General features: G+C 57.1%; 1 protein-coding gene across 1 annotated transcript in view; it reads left to right on the top strand.

Annotated features, from left to right (window-relative positions):
- Positions 1-15,680, top strand: part of GRID1 (glutamate ionotropic receptor delta type subunit 1) — a 318,654-nt gene that overhangs the window by 295,126 nt on the left and 7,848 nt on the right. Inside the window, exons 15-16 of the mRNA XM_027771955.1 lie at positions 3,995-4,161; positions 10,407-10,647. Coding sequence (XP_027627756.1) covers positions 3,995-4,161; positions 10,407-10,647 — 408 coding nt within the window. The remainder of the gene's footprint in view (positions 1-3,994; positions 4,162-10,406; positions 10,648-15,680) is intronic.

Raw genomic sequence — 15,680 nt, 5'->3', positions numbered from 1 at the left:
TTTGCCACAGCCTCACTGCCACTGGGCTTTGCCCGTTAAAAATAAGACAGAGCAAAACAGCACGAGAGTAGCCAAAGTATGTATCCGTGCCACGTCACTATAGCTCTCTGCTCTGCTGTCTCGGATAATCTGCAAATACACTGCATAGCTCCTGCAGGAAGCATGGGCTAGTCCGAGGACCCCTGAGCTTGTCTTCGGGCCTCTGTGGGGACACAAGAAGCTGGGGAGCAGGTCTCCAGCCCACTCAGGACTGCACACAGTAGGGCTTGAAGGAGGCTTGACTCTATCAACAGCCTTGTTCTCAGCCTAACTTCAGTAGTCTCGAAACAAGGCAGAGCACGTGGCCAGTCAGTGGTTGGGGAGCCAGAGTGCCTTAATGCCATAGACGGCCTGGCCAGGTACAGCTCGCAGCGTTCCGCGCTGTTCTGGGTTAACAGCACAATTCCGTGGCCCCACTCTGGCACATGACGGAATGCCAGCTGTCGATCCCGAGTGGCCCAGTGCCTGTGGGGCCCGCCCCCTAGCAGTGACCTCCCTAACCCCCCACAGCCTCCTGGGAAGTGGGGAAAGCACGGGAGACACGGAAGGAGGTGGCCTGAACAGGGAGTGCAAAAATAGCAGATCTAAGGTTCTATTGTGCCAGTTGGTCAAATGCATTAGGATTCCATTGGAGAGGTGGCTAGACTCCCCCATGTGCCCCCCGAGTACCACTGTGGCCCATGGTGAGAGGCAGCTAGCTTCCTGCCACACTCTGTCTTCCCAAGTGACTGGGAGAGTCCACACCAGGTAATATAGGTAGGAAATGACAAGGAGAGGGCTCTGAAGTTAAGCTGAGGGTGAGGCAAAGGGAAGGGGCTGGGTGGACATATTGTCCCAAAGAGACTGGAGACTGGACAAGAGGCTGAGCCCAGAGGAGGAGCCGAACCCAGGAGCAGAATGGAGGACAGTGCTGACCTCCGGGAGGGGGACGTGGTGGCGGGGTGATGGCACAGGGAGGAGGCCCTGGGCTCTGTTGGAGGTCACTGCTTGATGTATCCAGTGTCACCCACGTAAGGGGACCTAGACTCGTAGGTAAACAGCACATAATGAGGAGGTGGATTTCTGGTTCTGCTCCTGTGGGAGGGCGCATGCGTAGGGAGGACAGAGCTCGTTGTACAGAGCGGGAGAGAAGAGGGTCTGCACTCCGGTGACACAGCTGTCGTGGGTGGGGGTGTTTTGCCTTCTTAGAGCTGCCTTGGAGACATTCCCAGCAGCACGCTCAGCCCTAAGAAGGCCCAGCTCTCATGCAGGTTATCTACAGAGATGACCACAGGGTCCTGGAAATCTAGGGACTTGGGGTCCCCAGGGAGACTTTGGAGCGGCATTCTACTCAGCAGGGTGCTTCGAGGGATGGCCAAGGGGGCTCTGGGATGTGAAGGAGCGAGGAAGGGATGTGAGGAGTAGGGCGTGTCTCGTGCAGACAGAGCTGGAATCTGCCCTGTCCCCACGCAGCTGGAGCTTCTGATCTGGCTCCCTTCACAAAACCTGGCCACCTGGTGTCGGGTCCACCTTCTCCAGGTCTTCCTGGTCTGTCGTCACATAGGTATCAGGGATCCAGTCACGTGCTTCCTCGAGCAGACTTAGGAGATGAAAAGGTAAACTTGGTCCTGTTTACACACGGAGGCAGGAGTGGGGCCGCCCAGCGGGTCTCCTTACCCCTCTCTTCACCGCCTTCCTGGTAGCCAGGGTTTGAGGCTGAGACACCCAGCGTCCCTTCTGGGTATTTCCTTCTTGGCTTTGCCCACTGGACTACAAATGCAGCTTCCATGCTCACCTGCCCCGAGCCCAAGCTGGAGACACGATGTGTGTGGCTTGGAGGAGGCCAGGTGCCCTGTGGAGTGGCCGCAGGCTCTTCTCGGAGTGGATTTCCACTCGAGCTGAGCCGGCTGAGTTCTTTTCCTTCTCAGAACACCCCTCGGAAGGTAGAAGTAAACCTGATCTTAATTCCTCCTTCAACATGACGTGGCCTTTTGAAATTGTACAAGTAACTGTCTGATTGTCATGTTGAATTGTGAGCACGGATGTGAGACGCTCTGGAGTCTGACTGCAGCCAAATATTAGGTCATAAGTCAACATTTTGCTGAGAAACTTGGTTACTAGGAGGTTGAAAATTTATATCTTTTCATGAGAAAACTTGCTTGCCAGCAGGAAAAAATTTCAAAGACTGTTATCTTCCTCTACGGAGGTAGAGAGGTGTGTAATTTTGCAGCCTGGGTCAGAGCCTCGAGCACGTCTGGAATTGGATTGGTTGAAGAATGTGACTTCAGCGTCATGTCTGGATCGCTCCCTGAGGTGAAAGTCGAGGAGTGGCATAGGTGTGTGTCTGTGTCATGTCTACAGGGTCTCTGGGCAAAATTGTGTGAATTGCTGGGAGCAGCCTGTTCCCACTGCAAGCGGCCACATTGCCTGTAAATCCTTCTTTATTTTAAATAGACAGCTTCTTTATTTTAATAATAGCGTGCATGCACACATGAGCACAAGCGAGAGAGAGAGAGAGATTCTTGAAGGGTCTTATCACGCCACGATCCCCTTCCCTACTCCTTCAGCATCTCAGGGTCCTGCACACACCCCTGTACACCTGCTGCTGTGAGCTCAGGCTGACCTGGGAACAGAACCCATAGTCGGCCATGTAGCTTCCAGCCTGCCGAGGCATTTGTGTTGCTTCTGTGCTGTAGAGGCTGGGCCATGGTGGAGAGTGTTGGATGGGAAAGTAAGCCATTTGGGACCTTGGGCCCTCAGGGTCTTCAGAAAAGGCACACCCCAGTCTCCCTCTCAGCATCTGAGGCACTCTTTGCAAAGTGTCAGCGGACATGAAGACTCACTTGCACAAAGGCGGGAGCTGGGACAGTGTCGAGGAGTCCACGGCTGGCCAGCTTGGCTGCTTTCGATTCGTGGAGCGCCTGTCCCATCCCGCAGTCCAGGATGAGGTCTTCCGGAGCCCAGTGAGCTGGGGTAAGAAGGAAGAAAAGGCAGAGAAGCTGCTTGCTCGCTGCAGTTGGAGTGGACGGTGCTGTGTCAGGAACATCCTACTCTGTTTTAGGACAAGCGACCGTGTCTAGTTTGCATATCCTTCTGAAGACTAAAGCAGCGCATGTTCCTTCTGGGTGCCCCAACTCCAAGGTTGGGGATGGGGCTCAAGATAGAACTGAGGGTCTGCTGTCAAGGAGCATGCTGGTGTATGCTGTAGCTGTGGTCACAGGCTAGTTCCTCATGCAGTGGTCTGCAGCCTCTGCACTGTAGAGACAGTGACCCTAGAAGCCTACTTGTGTGTACGGGTGTGTGTGTGCATGCGTGTGCATGTGTGTGTGTATGTGCTGGTGCATGCCCACACGTGTGGCAGAAGCCTAGCATGGCGCCATAGTGACCAGGGTCCTGTCTGCAGCAGTGTTTCCTCGTGTAGTGAGTTCTAGACATGTGCTTGTCTTTGAGATCGAGTGACAGCCACCGGGGAGACTGGGCCCAGGACCACTGCCCACATGACTCAGGCTTTAGTCAGCGTCTCCGTACTTAGTAGGAATACCCACTGGGTAAGATTTCTCAACCCTGTCCTTCCCTTCCCCTAGGGACTGTTTTCTAGGAAGGATCTTCTTCCTCATTCCCGTGCTATCAGGCTCTGTGCTCTTCCTGCACCTCTGATCTGAGAATCTCAGTCCTAGAGTGTTGGACTGTAACCTTGGAAATAGGTCCAGGGTGATGGCACAGGGAGGAGGCCCTGGACCAGGCGGCTAGGCGGGGAGCCCACCTGCAGCCCTTCCCCACCCTCCGTGGGAGACGTGCGGTGGCCAGAGCCAACACATCTTTTAATATCAACTCGAAATTTAGGGCATCAGCCAGAGGTGGCCACAATGGCAGGAGGCTCTGCTACACCATCGGTGGGCAGGGGGACCTTGCAGGGGGCCCCTCAGTTCACCACGGGGAGCAAGCTGCCTGACTTCATGGTGATTTGGTCTTTCAGGCAAAGAAGGGGAACTACGCCTTCCTGTGGGACGTGGCGGTGGTGGAGTACGCAGCCCTGACGGATGACGACTGCTCCGTGACTGTCATCGGCAACAGCATCAGCAGCAAGGGCTATGGGATCGCCCTGCAGCACGGCAGCCCCTACAGGGACCTCTTCTCCCAGAGGTAGGCCCGTGGGCGAGGCAGTCCCGCGGCAGCAGGGAAGGGAGAGCCACCTCTCCTGGGAGACGAGCAGATGCAGACCCACGTACGCCCCGCTGTCTCCTGGGCTCTGCCCTGGTGCAGCTCCTCTCTCACCCGGGGCCTGCCCTATGGCAGCTACTGGGTAAAAAGAGGAACCGCGTGGCCCTTCTTACTTTCCTCAGATGGACGTGACAGCCGGGACAGTGCCCAAGACATCAGTGCAAAGCTTGGACATTCTCCTTGTTCTGGGTGGGGGAGGGGCGGGGGAAGACAAAGAAGGAATCCCAGGAGGACTTACCAGAGGAGATGACACCTGAGTAGAGGTAGTCAGATAAATAAACGACAAGATCTGATAACGGCCTAATAATCGCTCACGAGGATAAATGTGTAGAGCTGGCTTCTAGCCCAGTGGTTAAGGGAGCTGGATTCCACATGGCTGGCCACGAGGTTCAAATCTCAGCCCGTGTCTTGAGAAGTATGCTGGGCACACATGTCGGCCTGCCTGAAGCCCTGACAGGATGGGGAAATACAGGCGATGGGACTGTGGGGTGTCTGTACCCACGGGGGCGGGTGCTTTCTCCCTCCCCCGTCTCTCGGTATCGCTCTGGTGAGCATGTAAGCCCTCTGGAAAACGGAATGGATGAGTGTGCCTGCATCATGGCATTAGTCAATGCGGAGACTTAACAGGAAGTGGGCTCCGGGAAGCAGACTCCAGATCCACCTCACGTGGGCCGAGGGGTTGTGCTTCTGGAGCAGGAGGTTCCCGGTCCAGGGAGACACTGGCTGCTGAGGCAGGGAAGGGACCCGGCCCTCCCCTGTGGAGGGAGGACAGTCATTCATCACCTCCCCCCTGGGCAACCTCCCCGGAGCAGGAGCAGTGCCCAGGTTCCCCGCCTCCTGGGCGTGTGGTTGGCCCCCTGAGGTGAGCGCTAGCAGGTGGGTGCAGGGTGGAGTGTGGGATGAGGGCCGTGCAGGCAGCAGAGCCCTGGCCCCGGCGAAGGGGCTCCGACGAGCAGTGCACCAGGGGCACTTGCCCACTTACGGCCCCTGTGGCTAGCCGTGGGATCCGTGTCCCTGAGCCTCAGCAGCTCTGGAGCCTTGGGCATGACTAAGCTTGCGAATACTCGGTCTCGTCACCTGATCAGGTTCCAAGAGAAAAGAAAAACCTGTCACCCCCATTTTCTACCACAGAAGCTTAGCCAGGTCCTTGACCAGGTGAGCTGGCCTTAGCCAGAGAGTGTGAAGGGCACTAGTAAGTCCAGGGGCCTCTCGCGTAGCCAGCCTGCCTACAGGGCTCCTGTCCACGAGCATTTCTGAGCCCCGAGTCCTCCAGTTGCACTAGTCTGTGAAGCCGCTCACGGGTGGGTGAAGGCTGAACCTGCAGAGCCCTGCAGTCAGGCCGTGCCTTGGTTCAGCAAATCTGAAAGGAGGCAGCAGCGTTCATTCAGGTGCAAAGGCCTGTGTGTGCCGGGCTCAGGACAACACCCAGTTGCCTGGTTAGTGCCTGAATCCAGCCTGAAGAGCATCCGCGTGGAAGGACGAGGCCTTACACCCTTTAACATCAATGGCTCAGGGAGGGCGATGCCCGGGGCTGCTCAGTGGCCACTGGCCGAAGTGGGAGGGAAACACCTCGTCTTCTGGCCCCGGGGATAGGACCAGCTGCTGGATCTCGAAGCCCTTCCTCCCCACGTCTCCTTGTTCCTGGATCGGGCCTTTGGCACGTGGCGGTCCAGGCCTCGGCCCCATCAGGGGAAGGTCTGCCCGTTCAGGGGCTTGCTTGCAAAACCAGGAAAAGAGGCAGGACTAATTAAAGTAAATGAGGCTTTGGGGTTTTCTCTAGAATTTAATCAAGTGTACGCTCTGTGCCTCTGCTCCAGGGAGCAGAGGAAGACGACAGGAAAGAAGCAGGAGTGGTAATTTACCGGTGGCTCAGACTAAAAGCATGAAGAAAGAGTGGCCCCTCCCAGGATGTGTAACACACTGGCATTCCCGAGGTTTACGCCGGTTGGTTTTCTGAGGTGGGAGGCTCAGGGTGATCCCATAGACCATCAACTCATGAGCATCTCTCTAGAACAGATGCCAAGGGGGCCCTTGGGGCCGGCACGGCAGCAGCTTGGAGCCAGCTAATGTGCCCCAGAATAGTGCTCACAGACACACGGGCCTCGCGAGGGGAGGCTGGAGCCACTGCTGCTCCGGCTGCTTAGACACCTCCCGAGTCTGCTGGAGAGTCTGAAGTGATTGTGGAGAGCAGGCGTTGGCCAGGCAGCAGGGGTCTTGGCTGGGCTCAGGCAATGGGGGTTCAAACTAGGCCAGAAAAAGACCTGGAAATCCTTCCCCTGGAGAAGAGGGCTGAACAGGAGGGTGTGGTGCTTCCTCCCAGTACCGCAAGACCTGTCAGGTGCAGGGGAATGAATGACTTGTCCCTTATGTGGCTCCAGAGGACTCAGGAGCAGGACAGGCGTGGGGTGCAGGACCTCAGTGAGGCAGGCCTGTGCTCTACCCGGCCTCTCATGGACCATGCGGTCTCTATGTCAGATTCCTCCCATAGAGACCTGTGGGCTGCCCCCACCCGTGTCCACCATGAACTAAAGCGGCCAGATCTTTCCCCACGTCGGTCTGGCAAGAGGTGACTTACTGCTCTTTGCTCCTATCAGAAGGCAGAGTGCTCTCAGAGTCTCTCCCGGGCTGGAACCCTCCCTTCTCCCAGAAGACAGGTGTCTACTTTTGGGGGACAGTTAGACTTCAGGTGGCCCTCACTGGGTGTGCTGTGGAGGCGTGAGGGCACAGTCCAGGAGACACGCCCCCTGCCTTTTGCAGAACAAAGGTCTGCGATGAGCAGCAGTTCCCAGCCTCTCTGCAACTGAAGAACTGGCCACCCCTTCATCCTGGGAGCTATTTCCTTGAATGTGGACGTGCTCCTTGGCCTTGGCAGGGGCAGCGTGTAGATGCGTGTGTGTGTGCAGTGGGGATTACATTACGCGCCCTAACAGGTTTGCAGACCACGGCGTGCAGAATGGGCATTCGATAAATGTTTAGCAACTTAATAGCCATTTATTGAGCACCTACTGTGTAGCAGGCTCCAAGCTATTGAATCAAGGAAAGCACCTGCAGTTATGTCTGTCTGGAAAGTAGAACAGCTGGCTTCAGAAGTGGCTGTTCCCGCTCTGGCTTACAAACACGCAGGCGTGGGGTGCATTACGCTGTGCATTCGTTTAGCCTCATTCTAGAAGTCGTTGTGTGACCTGTTTTATCTGTGCTCTGTTGCTTCCCTATTTAAATTTCCGTTTTTGTTTGTCTTTGTTTCATCCTGTCTTCCTATAAATGTCCTTATATTTGGAATAAGAACGGGCGTAGGCTGTATAGTTCCAGGGAGTGGGGAGCAGGCAGGTGGGCAGCCTACTACTGTTGTGGAGGACTGGGAACCAGCCCCACGAGCACAGTCTGGCCTGAGCCTCACCATCCCCTCAGCCAAGACGTCTGAGCCTGACCCTGAGCCTGCTCTTCTGGGTCAGAACAGCCAACTGTGCGGAGCAGCGCTGCCATTCCTAACCATGACTGCTAGCGCTCACCTAGACTAGGAGCCTCAGGGCTTCAGGACGTAAAATAGACACAAGAACTGTTTCGCAGGCTGTTGGGAGAGCTGGAGCAGTGTGACGTGACCAGCCCTACTGTGTCCTCACTGGGAGAAATCACCCTCCAGAGGGAATGGCCACACTGCAGTCTTGTCCCCCCAGGGGGCGATGGCCACACTGCAATCCATTCTCCCCAGGGGGATGGCCACACTGGAATCCCTTCTCCATTATCCTCTTGGAATTTTGTGCATGCACACACACACACACACACACACACGCATACATGCCCCAGCCACCAGGTCCAGGACTCAAACCACGTTCGACTACATGGGAGTCCAGTGACATAACCATTACGCCATCTGCTGGTCCCCAGACTCTGCAACCCCTAACCATCATTAGGGAGTGCGTATTACTCACCAGATCTTGAGCTAGTGTCCTGCATGTGCACCCCCCTTTACTTTTGTCACACTCATCCCAAGAAGATGTGTCTTTTAGAATCTCAGGTTTTCCTGATAGTAGAACTCAAGTTGAGAAGCACACGGTCCATTGGCGTGGATTTTGCCATGAGCACATAGCCCTGTCGTGTCTCCATGGTGAACGAATGGTTCACCCTCTCGCCCACACAATGGCTCTGTGGTCACACCTGTAACTGGCAGGAAAGCCAGCCCACTCCACCCTCCCTGCAGAGGCTTGGTGAGAGCCAGTGGACAGAGAGATAGGCAAGTTCTCCGTGGCCTGAGCCATGGGAGGTGTTGGAGACTGCCGTGCTCAGCTATTTGTGTGTTGACCTTGGGGGAGCCCTGCGTGCACAGGGGCACTCGAGTGTCACCCAGACCCCACAGACACACATGCAAGTCATGCACTGCTCTCACGACCAAGCCCCTCAGCATGGCCGCACTGTAAGTCTTCCGTGCTGACGGATGCCCCGGGCACGTAACAGACATTATATCACTCTTACCCATGGCCATCTGAGTGCAGCTAAGTCTCCATCATTTGATTAACACATGCACACATTTATTGATGTAACAAACACGCACTGGTGGCCTCGGCTGTGCCGGCCTCTGTGCTTGCTTGGGGGAAAGATGGAGAACAGTGCACAGCCCCTGCCTTGAGCTGCCCGTCCAGCAGGGTCAGCCATCTGTGTCACAGAGAGGAGAAGGCCGAGGCTTTGCAGGGTCAGAGGCACACAGCTGAGGGCTGGGGCCTCCAGAGCCTGCATTTTTGCACTGAGCCAGGCCATTCGCAGCTGGCCAGAGCTATGCCATATCGGGCCCATGAGGACACAGGTCAGGGGCCCCCTGGGGTGGCCAGCCTTGGTCTCCACAGACACGAACATGGTAATCTAGAGTAGCCTCAGGCCATGGGGACTGCGTGCAGGTCTGGGGTAGGACTGCTCAGCATCCTGTGGAACAGTGAGCTTCTCCCAGCTGTGAGGAGACACTGCTCTCTAACACCGTGCCCCCGGAGGACTCAGGAGCTCTCTGCTAGTGCTGTCACCCGGGTGCTTGGACATGTGACAGGGACCAGGCTAAAGGGCCCCACTGCCCAGGTGGAGGAGCTTGGGTATCTCGAGTCTGGCAGCTTCCAGCTCTCACTGGCCACCGTTCAGACCCTGAGCTAAAGAGGAAATCCACTATGAAAGAAAACCACCATGGGGATGGAGCAGGGCTGCCTGGGCTGCCCCGCCCCAGCACACAGGACAGACAGACTCGCTCTTGTCCTCTTGGACCCGCCAGGGCTCTGCCTGCCGCGTGGTCGTCATCTCAGTCCTCCTGGCTCACCGTCTATAGCTGCGCCAGCCACGTTTGAGCTTCTCCAACATGCTGGGCACTTCCCGGACACGGTGCCACACCTGTTGTCTCAGGAAGGTCCTCCCCACTCACCGACAGTCAGCCTGCCAGCCTCCAAGTGACGCTGGCAAGCTGTCTCACCTCTCTGTGCCTCAGTGTCCGTCTCCATGAAAATGGGGAGGTGGAAATCCCCATCTCAAAGGGCCAGCGTGAAGGTTCAGCGCTGTTGGCCACGTGCTAGGAAGCTCCTGGGCCCAGAATGTGCTAGGCGAGTGTGAGCTGCTTCATGACCAGCCAGCCCGCGGGTTCCCACACACTGCCACCTGCTCCATGATCCCGCCCAAATCCAGCCCTTGGGAGCGTCCTTGCACCTCTGGCCTTCCATTGCATCTGTCACAGCTTTGTCCTGGCGTCAGCCGCCCTGTGGTGCGAGGTTGGCGTCGGGTCTCCAGACCAGGACTCGGTGCCAAGCCTCACGCGTGTGAGTGTGGAGGCCCTCCGGTCCGAGGGTGCCGGGCGGGCCCTGTAGGAGAGACTTTGGATGCCGCAGTCGGAGTTGGAAAGGGCATTTTGTGGTCAGGGATGCCCCCCCACATAGCCCTTGCCTCGCCTGTTTTTGAATCTCCAGGTTTTATCCTGAGCACTTGCCCAGAATCCCACGCTGGGCCATTGGACCTTACCTGTGGGCAGCGAGGCTATCGGGGAAGGGCATGGCGAGGCTGTCAGGGAGGGATGTGCAGTGGGCGGAGCCGTGCTGTGAGAGGCGCTCCATGCCGGCAGCTGTTCATGGTGGGCCAGTGGCAGAGTCCCCATGGCTAAGTCAATGAGTTTGGCGGCCATGGCTCACCTGGATCATGTCTTGCAGGATCCTGGAGCTACAGGACACGGGGGATCTGGACGTGCTCAAGCAGAAGTGGTGGCCACACACGGGCCGCTGCGACCTCAGCAGCCACGCCAGCGCCCAGGCCGACGGCAGGTCCCTCAAGCTGCACAGCTTCGCCGGGGTCTTCTGCATCCTGGCCATCGGCCTGCTCCTCGCCTGTCTGGTAGCCGCCCTGGAACTGTGGTGGAACAGCAACCGGTGCCACCAGGAGACCCCCAAAGAGGTCTGTCCCCTGGGCCCCGCCTCTCCTGTCTGGCAGGAGTCACACAAGGCCATCTGGTGGGTGGGTTTTCTCCTGCTTCCACCTGAGTCATCTTGTCTGGACACAGACATATTGGGGAATTGAGTCATTGTTTTAGCTTGTTTTTAAAGCAGAGAAAAACACAGGGGATGTTTTCATGCTTGAACAAAGTGCCAGGGTGCCAGCCATGGTCACTAAAGTCCTGTATTTATCCATAGAGCAGGTACAGCGTGGGCAGTGCCAGAGAGCCCTTCCCCACCCTGCCCCGCCCATGCGCCTCCACCCTGACCTGGAGAGACCAGCTGTAGGGTAAGAGAGGAGCTGCCTTCCTTCCCGGGTCTGACTTCTCACAAGGCACGGGCCCTGCTGTCCCAGCGGGCGAGAGGACCTTGGTCCCTTGCATCGCCCCTCCTCCCTTCTCTCTCTCCTCCCTGCAGGGCCCAGTCTCACCCTGCCACCCAGCTCGGGGACACCATTCTCTGCAGACTCCAGGCATGCTTCTGTCCCTGCGTGCACCAGCCATGGGCTGATCCTGCCCTCACTCCCTGCTCGCTGGGTCTTTGTCCTTCACGCTCTCTCTTGCTTTTGTAAGGAAGCCTTTGCCAGTGTCCCTGGGAGATGGTTCGTTCCCCTGAGGGAGGGTGGTGAGGAGTGCCGTTTGGTGACGATGCCCTGCCGGCACCGGCCCTGGCACAGGTATCAGAGCAGGAGCCCAGCACCCCGTCCCCGGGCTGTCACCTGCCAGCACTCCTCAGTACACAGGTGTCACAGCCCACTCATGGTTCTGCTGGCACCAGCGGAGGAGTCAGGCAGCTGGCATCAGACAAAGCACCTTCTTTCTTCTTTTTTTTTTGGTTTTCCCTGTTTTTGTTTTTTCCTGGAGGCTCAGGTGGCACTTGGCAGTTTATAAAATGGCTTCACAGACAGAGCGTCAAGCAGGAACAAAACAACTCAGTGGGAAAGAAAAGCACCCAGGTCCCTCATAGCAGCCTGGTTCAGGGCAGGGAGGGGGCCAGTGCCTCAACAGTGAGGACCGGCGAGGGCCACCACCTCTGCAGCCTGGAGTCCTGGCCCGGCCACACCCTCCTTCCTGGTCTGCCTGGAAACCCTGGAGCTGCGGCGGACAGAGGCACTGCCCCTCTCCCTTCCCAGGACAGGCAGCCGGCTCTCTGCCTTCACTTGCTATTTTTTTATTTTATACATATAATTACTATACATCACTTTGCTTATAAGTAGAATATATCCAACATGAATACGCTTCACACCAGTCCAGTTGAGGATCCAAAGTGCATTATCATCGACAGATGATAGCCCGTTTCTGTGTCCCCTAGATGCCCTGCCTCTCCCCCCTGCCCCGCCCCCCCACACATACACATACACACTACTGCATCGCTTCTTTGTTCTAAAAGCAGGGCCCTGCCAGACTCAGTGCATCAGAAATGTCCTGGGACTTCCATCTTCTGCTCCTGCTTTCTGGCTATGCCTACCTGAGGCAGCGTGGGGCCTGGGTCTGCCCCACCTGACGGAAGGCAGGGTCTGGGTCTGCCCCAGCCTCCCCCGTCAGCCCTCGAGTGCAGGGGGGAAGCAGAGAGGAGAATGGAGGGAAATGCGCCAAAGGAGCAGTGACTGGTCCCCTCCCAAGCTTTTTCTGCGGCTGGAAAGTTGTGTGTGAAGTCACGGAGACAGTGAAGGGCCCCAGGAAGGGCTGCAAACCCTCCCCGCCCAGCCTGCTCACCGTCCAGGACACATCATTGGCTGGTCCTGTCCAGGTCGTCACACAAAGACACACCGCCCGCACCGGGGTAGGGCAGTCCCAGAGCCCCCCTGAGCAGGATGCAGCAGGCCTGCAGCTGCCCAGGTCGCACCCCCACCCCGCCGTGCTTGCTCAGGTTCAGGCTTGCCTGAGTCATCAGCCTGATTTCCTCTGTGTAAATGCCTCTGGGGTCCAGGGGTTGGGGAGGCTCCCCCAGTGCCTCACAGGAGCTGTCTTGGCCCAGAGGTGGCCGGGGGCAAAGTTCAGCTGAGCCCTCCAGAATGTTCTCTGAGAGTCACATGGATGAGAGGCCGTCCTTTGGATTAGAAGTTCTTGTCTGCTTTCAGTCTTGGCCCATTATGTCCCCAGTTTAGGGGCTGTTCCAGCCTGGGTCATCCAAACTTAACTGTCATGATGGGGTGTGTATATGTATGAGAGAGAGAGACAGAGACAGAGAGAGACAGAGAACTGCTGGAGGGGCAGACAGGAGGGTGGAAGTGGAGAGAGGACAAAAAAACTGGGAGACCAGAGGTGCCCTGGCTGTGAAGAACAGCTGGTTTTCTGCCCCCAAAGCTTCTATCATTTCTCCTGGTTTCTGCGTAAGTGCAGGATTGAGGAATGAGAGGGTGGATCCAGCGGTCCCCCTTCTCAACCCCTCTGCCAAGCTGCTTCTGGGTAGGGACAAGGGCTGTCCAGAGGCGGTTGGAGAAGCACAGTGCCTCCTTCCTCCAGCTCCTTCTGGTGTCGCTAAGAAGGGTTAAATGGAGACAGTCCACATTCCCCCTGTTTTTATAGGTTTCTCTTTCCTTCCCCTAAGAAGTGTGTCTTTGAGGACCAGCCCGGACTCAGAGGACTCGCTTACCTCCCCCTCACGGGCAGATGTGTCAGCACCACCCCCTCCCCGGCAGTCCCCACCAGCTGTCAGGGCGGTCCTGGAGTGGCAGTGCGTGCCAGGAGAGTGCAGAGGGGTATTCCCGGGCGTGGGGGCACAGGCCGCAGGAGTGCCGCCCAGTGTGGAAGAACTGTGCAAATCTCGGAGCTGGAGATGGATCAGAGGTTGCTTTTGGGCAAGGGAACAGTGAGGTGTAAACAAAGTCATCGCTCCTCTGGAGCCCCGGGGCTGGAGTCTCAGCAGGAGAAGGAAACACCGTGGAAGGAGCCCGGGGAGGGCCAGTTCCAAGGCTTTCATGGCCAGGCTGGGGTGGGGGGGTGTCACTGTGAAAGGAATAGGGACCAGAAAAGGGGCTGAAACCACAGTTTTTCAGAAGCGTGTCTTTAAAACCGCCACGAAGTAACAGCAGCGTTTAATCCAGAGCTGGCTCTGACAGCGGCTGGCGGGGGTTGACAGCGGCGGCAATCGCCCAGCGGCTTCTTGTGTTTGAGGGAGCAGCCAGCGAGTCGGGCTAGTCAGGGCGTCCCACTTCCAGGCCCTGGCCATATTTCTTGAGCCGGAACCCGTCTTTGGGAGGAACTGTGTCTTGTTTAGCGGCTTGTACGGAGATGTGCCCACGCCGTCTTGAGGAAGAGTGGGGATGCACGTTCATACCCCTAATATTCAGGTGCAGCTAGCTCGTATTTTTTCTGAGAAAACTGATGACTATGTAGTTCCCAGTGCAGGTGAGCGCACCGAGCCCTCAGCTGCAGCAGGGAGCCCCCGTGGGATTTATGGGGCTGTGGAGGCAGGCCCTGGGAATAAATATTCATGAAACGCAGATGAGAGCTGCCTGGGGAGATGACATGTGGGCGAGGCACAGAGCACCCCAGTGTGGGAGCTGCTCCCTGCCCTGCCTGCCCTCCTGGCCCGCTTCCTGCAGACCGGAGCTGGGGCGGCCAGGAGCAGGGAGCAGGAGCCGGCCGCCCCTCTATGCCAGTCTGGGGACCTGCCTCCCTCTGTGGCCCTTCCATGGCCTGCCCTCCTGCTCTCCTTGGTTACATCGGCCGCTCACGTGAGGCTCTCTGTTTCTGCACGTTTTCCTCCCCATTTGTGCCAGCTCCTTAGAACCGCACTGAGGATTCAGCTGGGGGCGGTGTGTAAAGCGACTGCAGGATGCATGCGACCCAGGCCTGATGAGTGGGGGCCCAAGAGCTCCCCCTCCAAGAACCTCGGTGGGGTTAGGCAGTGAGGGCCACGGACAAAGCAGAGCACCCGAGGGCACCTGCGTTGCATCAGGCTTTCTAAGTTGTCTTCAGCAACCTCGCAGGAAGTCATCATTATCCCCGGAGAAATGGGCCCCGGAAGTGTCCAGGGCAGAGCTGGGGTGTGAATGACGCCTGTGTGCCTCCGTGGCCTGTGGCCTCCCAGAGGCCAGGGTGCTGGGTCTCCCCTGGCTGGTTCCTACCTCGCGTTTTCCAGTGGGGTTGGGGAGTGACTTGGTGTTCTCTGGGCCAATCTCCTAGTTCCTGGCCAGGAATTTGGCCTAGTTTCTCTCTTCTGCTTACAACTGAGTCCCATTTGACATTAGGCTGCCAAGATCAGATGTCAGGGCATAAAATGAACGACTGAGCGTGTGTCCTGCAGCCCCAACAAGAAGACACTGAACACTCATACACCATCGCGTCGCTCAGAACCTGCTTTCTGGAAAAGCCTCCTCGGCCCACCGCCACCGGCTGCTTCTCTCGCGAGGTGTGAGCCTGAGCTGCCGGCGATTATCCACCTGCCTGTCTGGTGCCGCCTCACCTCTGCATTCCCTTCACTTCGCCCCTCCCCAGGACAAGTGGAAGCGCTACTGCTCGTTAAGGGGTGATGAATATAACGAGGTATTGAGCACCTTCTGCGGGCCAGGACCAAGATGGATGCTTCACCGAGAACATTAGCTCATCTGCTAGCAGGAGCTCAGAAGTAGTTATTGGATAAATGAACCAGTCCGGGCGCCTATAAAGAAAACGTTATTAATGTTAAATTGTTTGTAATCATTGCAGCTGGATCAATGGCTTTCAATTCTGGCTGCACATCAGAGGTGATTAATTCTGGAGCATTTTAGCAACACAGATGCTTGGGCTCCATTTCCCAAAGGGGGGTATTAGGGAGATCTGGACAGCTGTTTCTAGAATCTCCACATAGGCTTCTGGTGTGCTGCCGAGGGTGAGGACCACTGGTCTACACCAGCCTTCCACGTACGACTGGGAGCACTCTGGCCGGCAGGGTGGAGACAAGTCCATCGGGAGACAGGCAGATGTGCGCTCCAATCCTGACGCTCAGCTTCTCGTGGACCTGTGTAGCCACGGACACGCGCTTCATGACAACGGCTTTTTTTGTCCTTCC

Source organism: Tupaia chinensis, unplaced genomic scaffold (assembly GCF_000334495.1).
Source record: "Tupaia chinensis unplaced genomic scaffold, TupChi_1.0 Scaffold000240_1, whole genome shotgun sequence".
Classification (NCBI taxonomy): Eukaryota; Metazoa; Chordata; class Mammalia; order Scandentia; family Tupaiidae; genus Tupaia; species Tupaia belangeri.
Note: the sequence above shows the minus strand (reverse complement) of the source record. Positions and strands in the feature narration are given on the sequence as shown.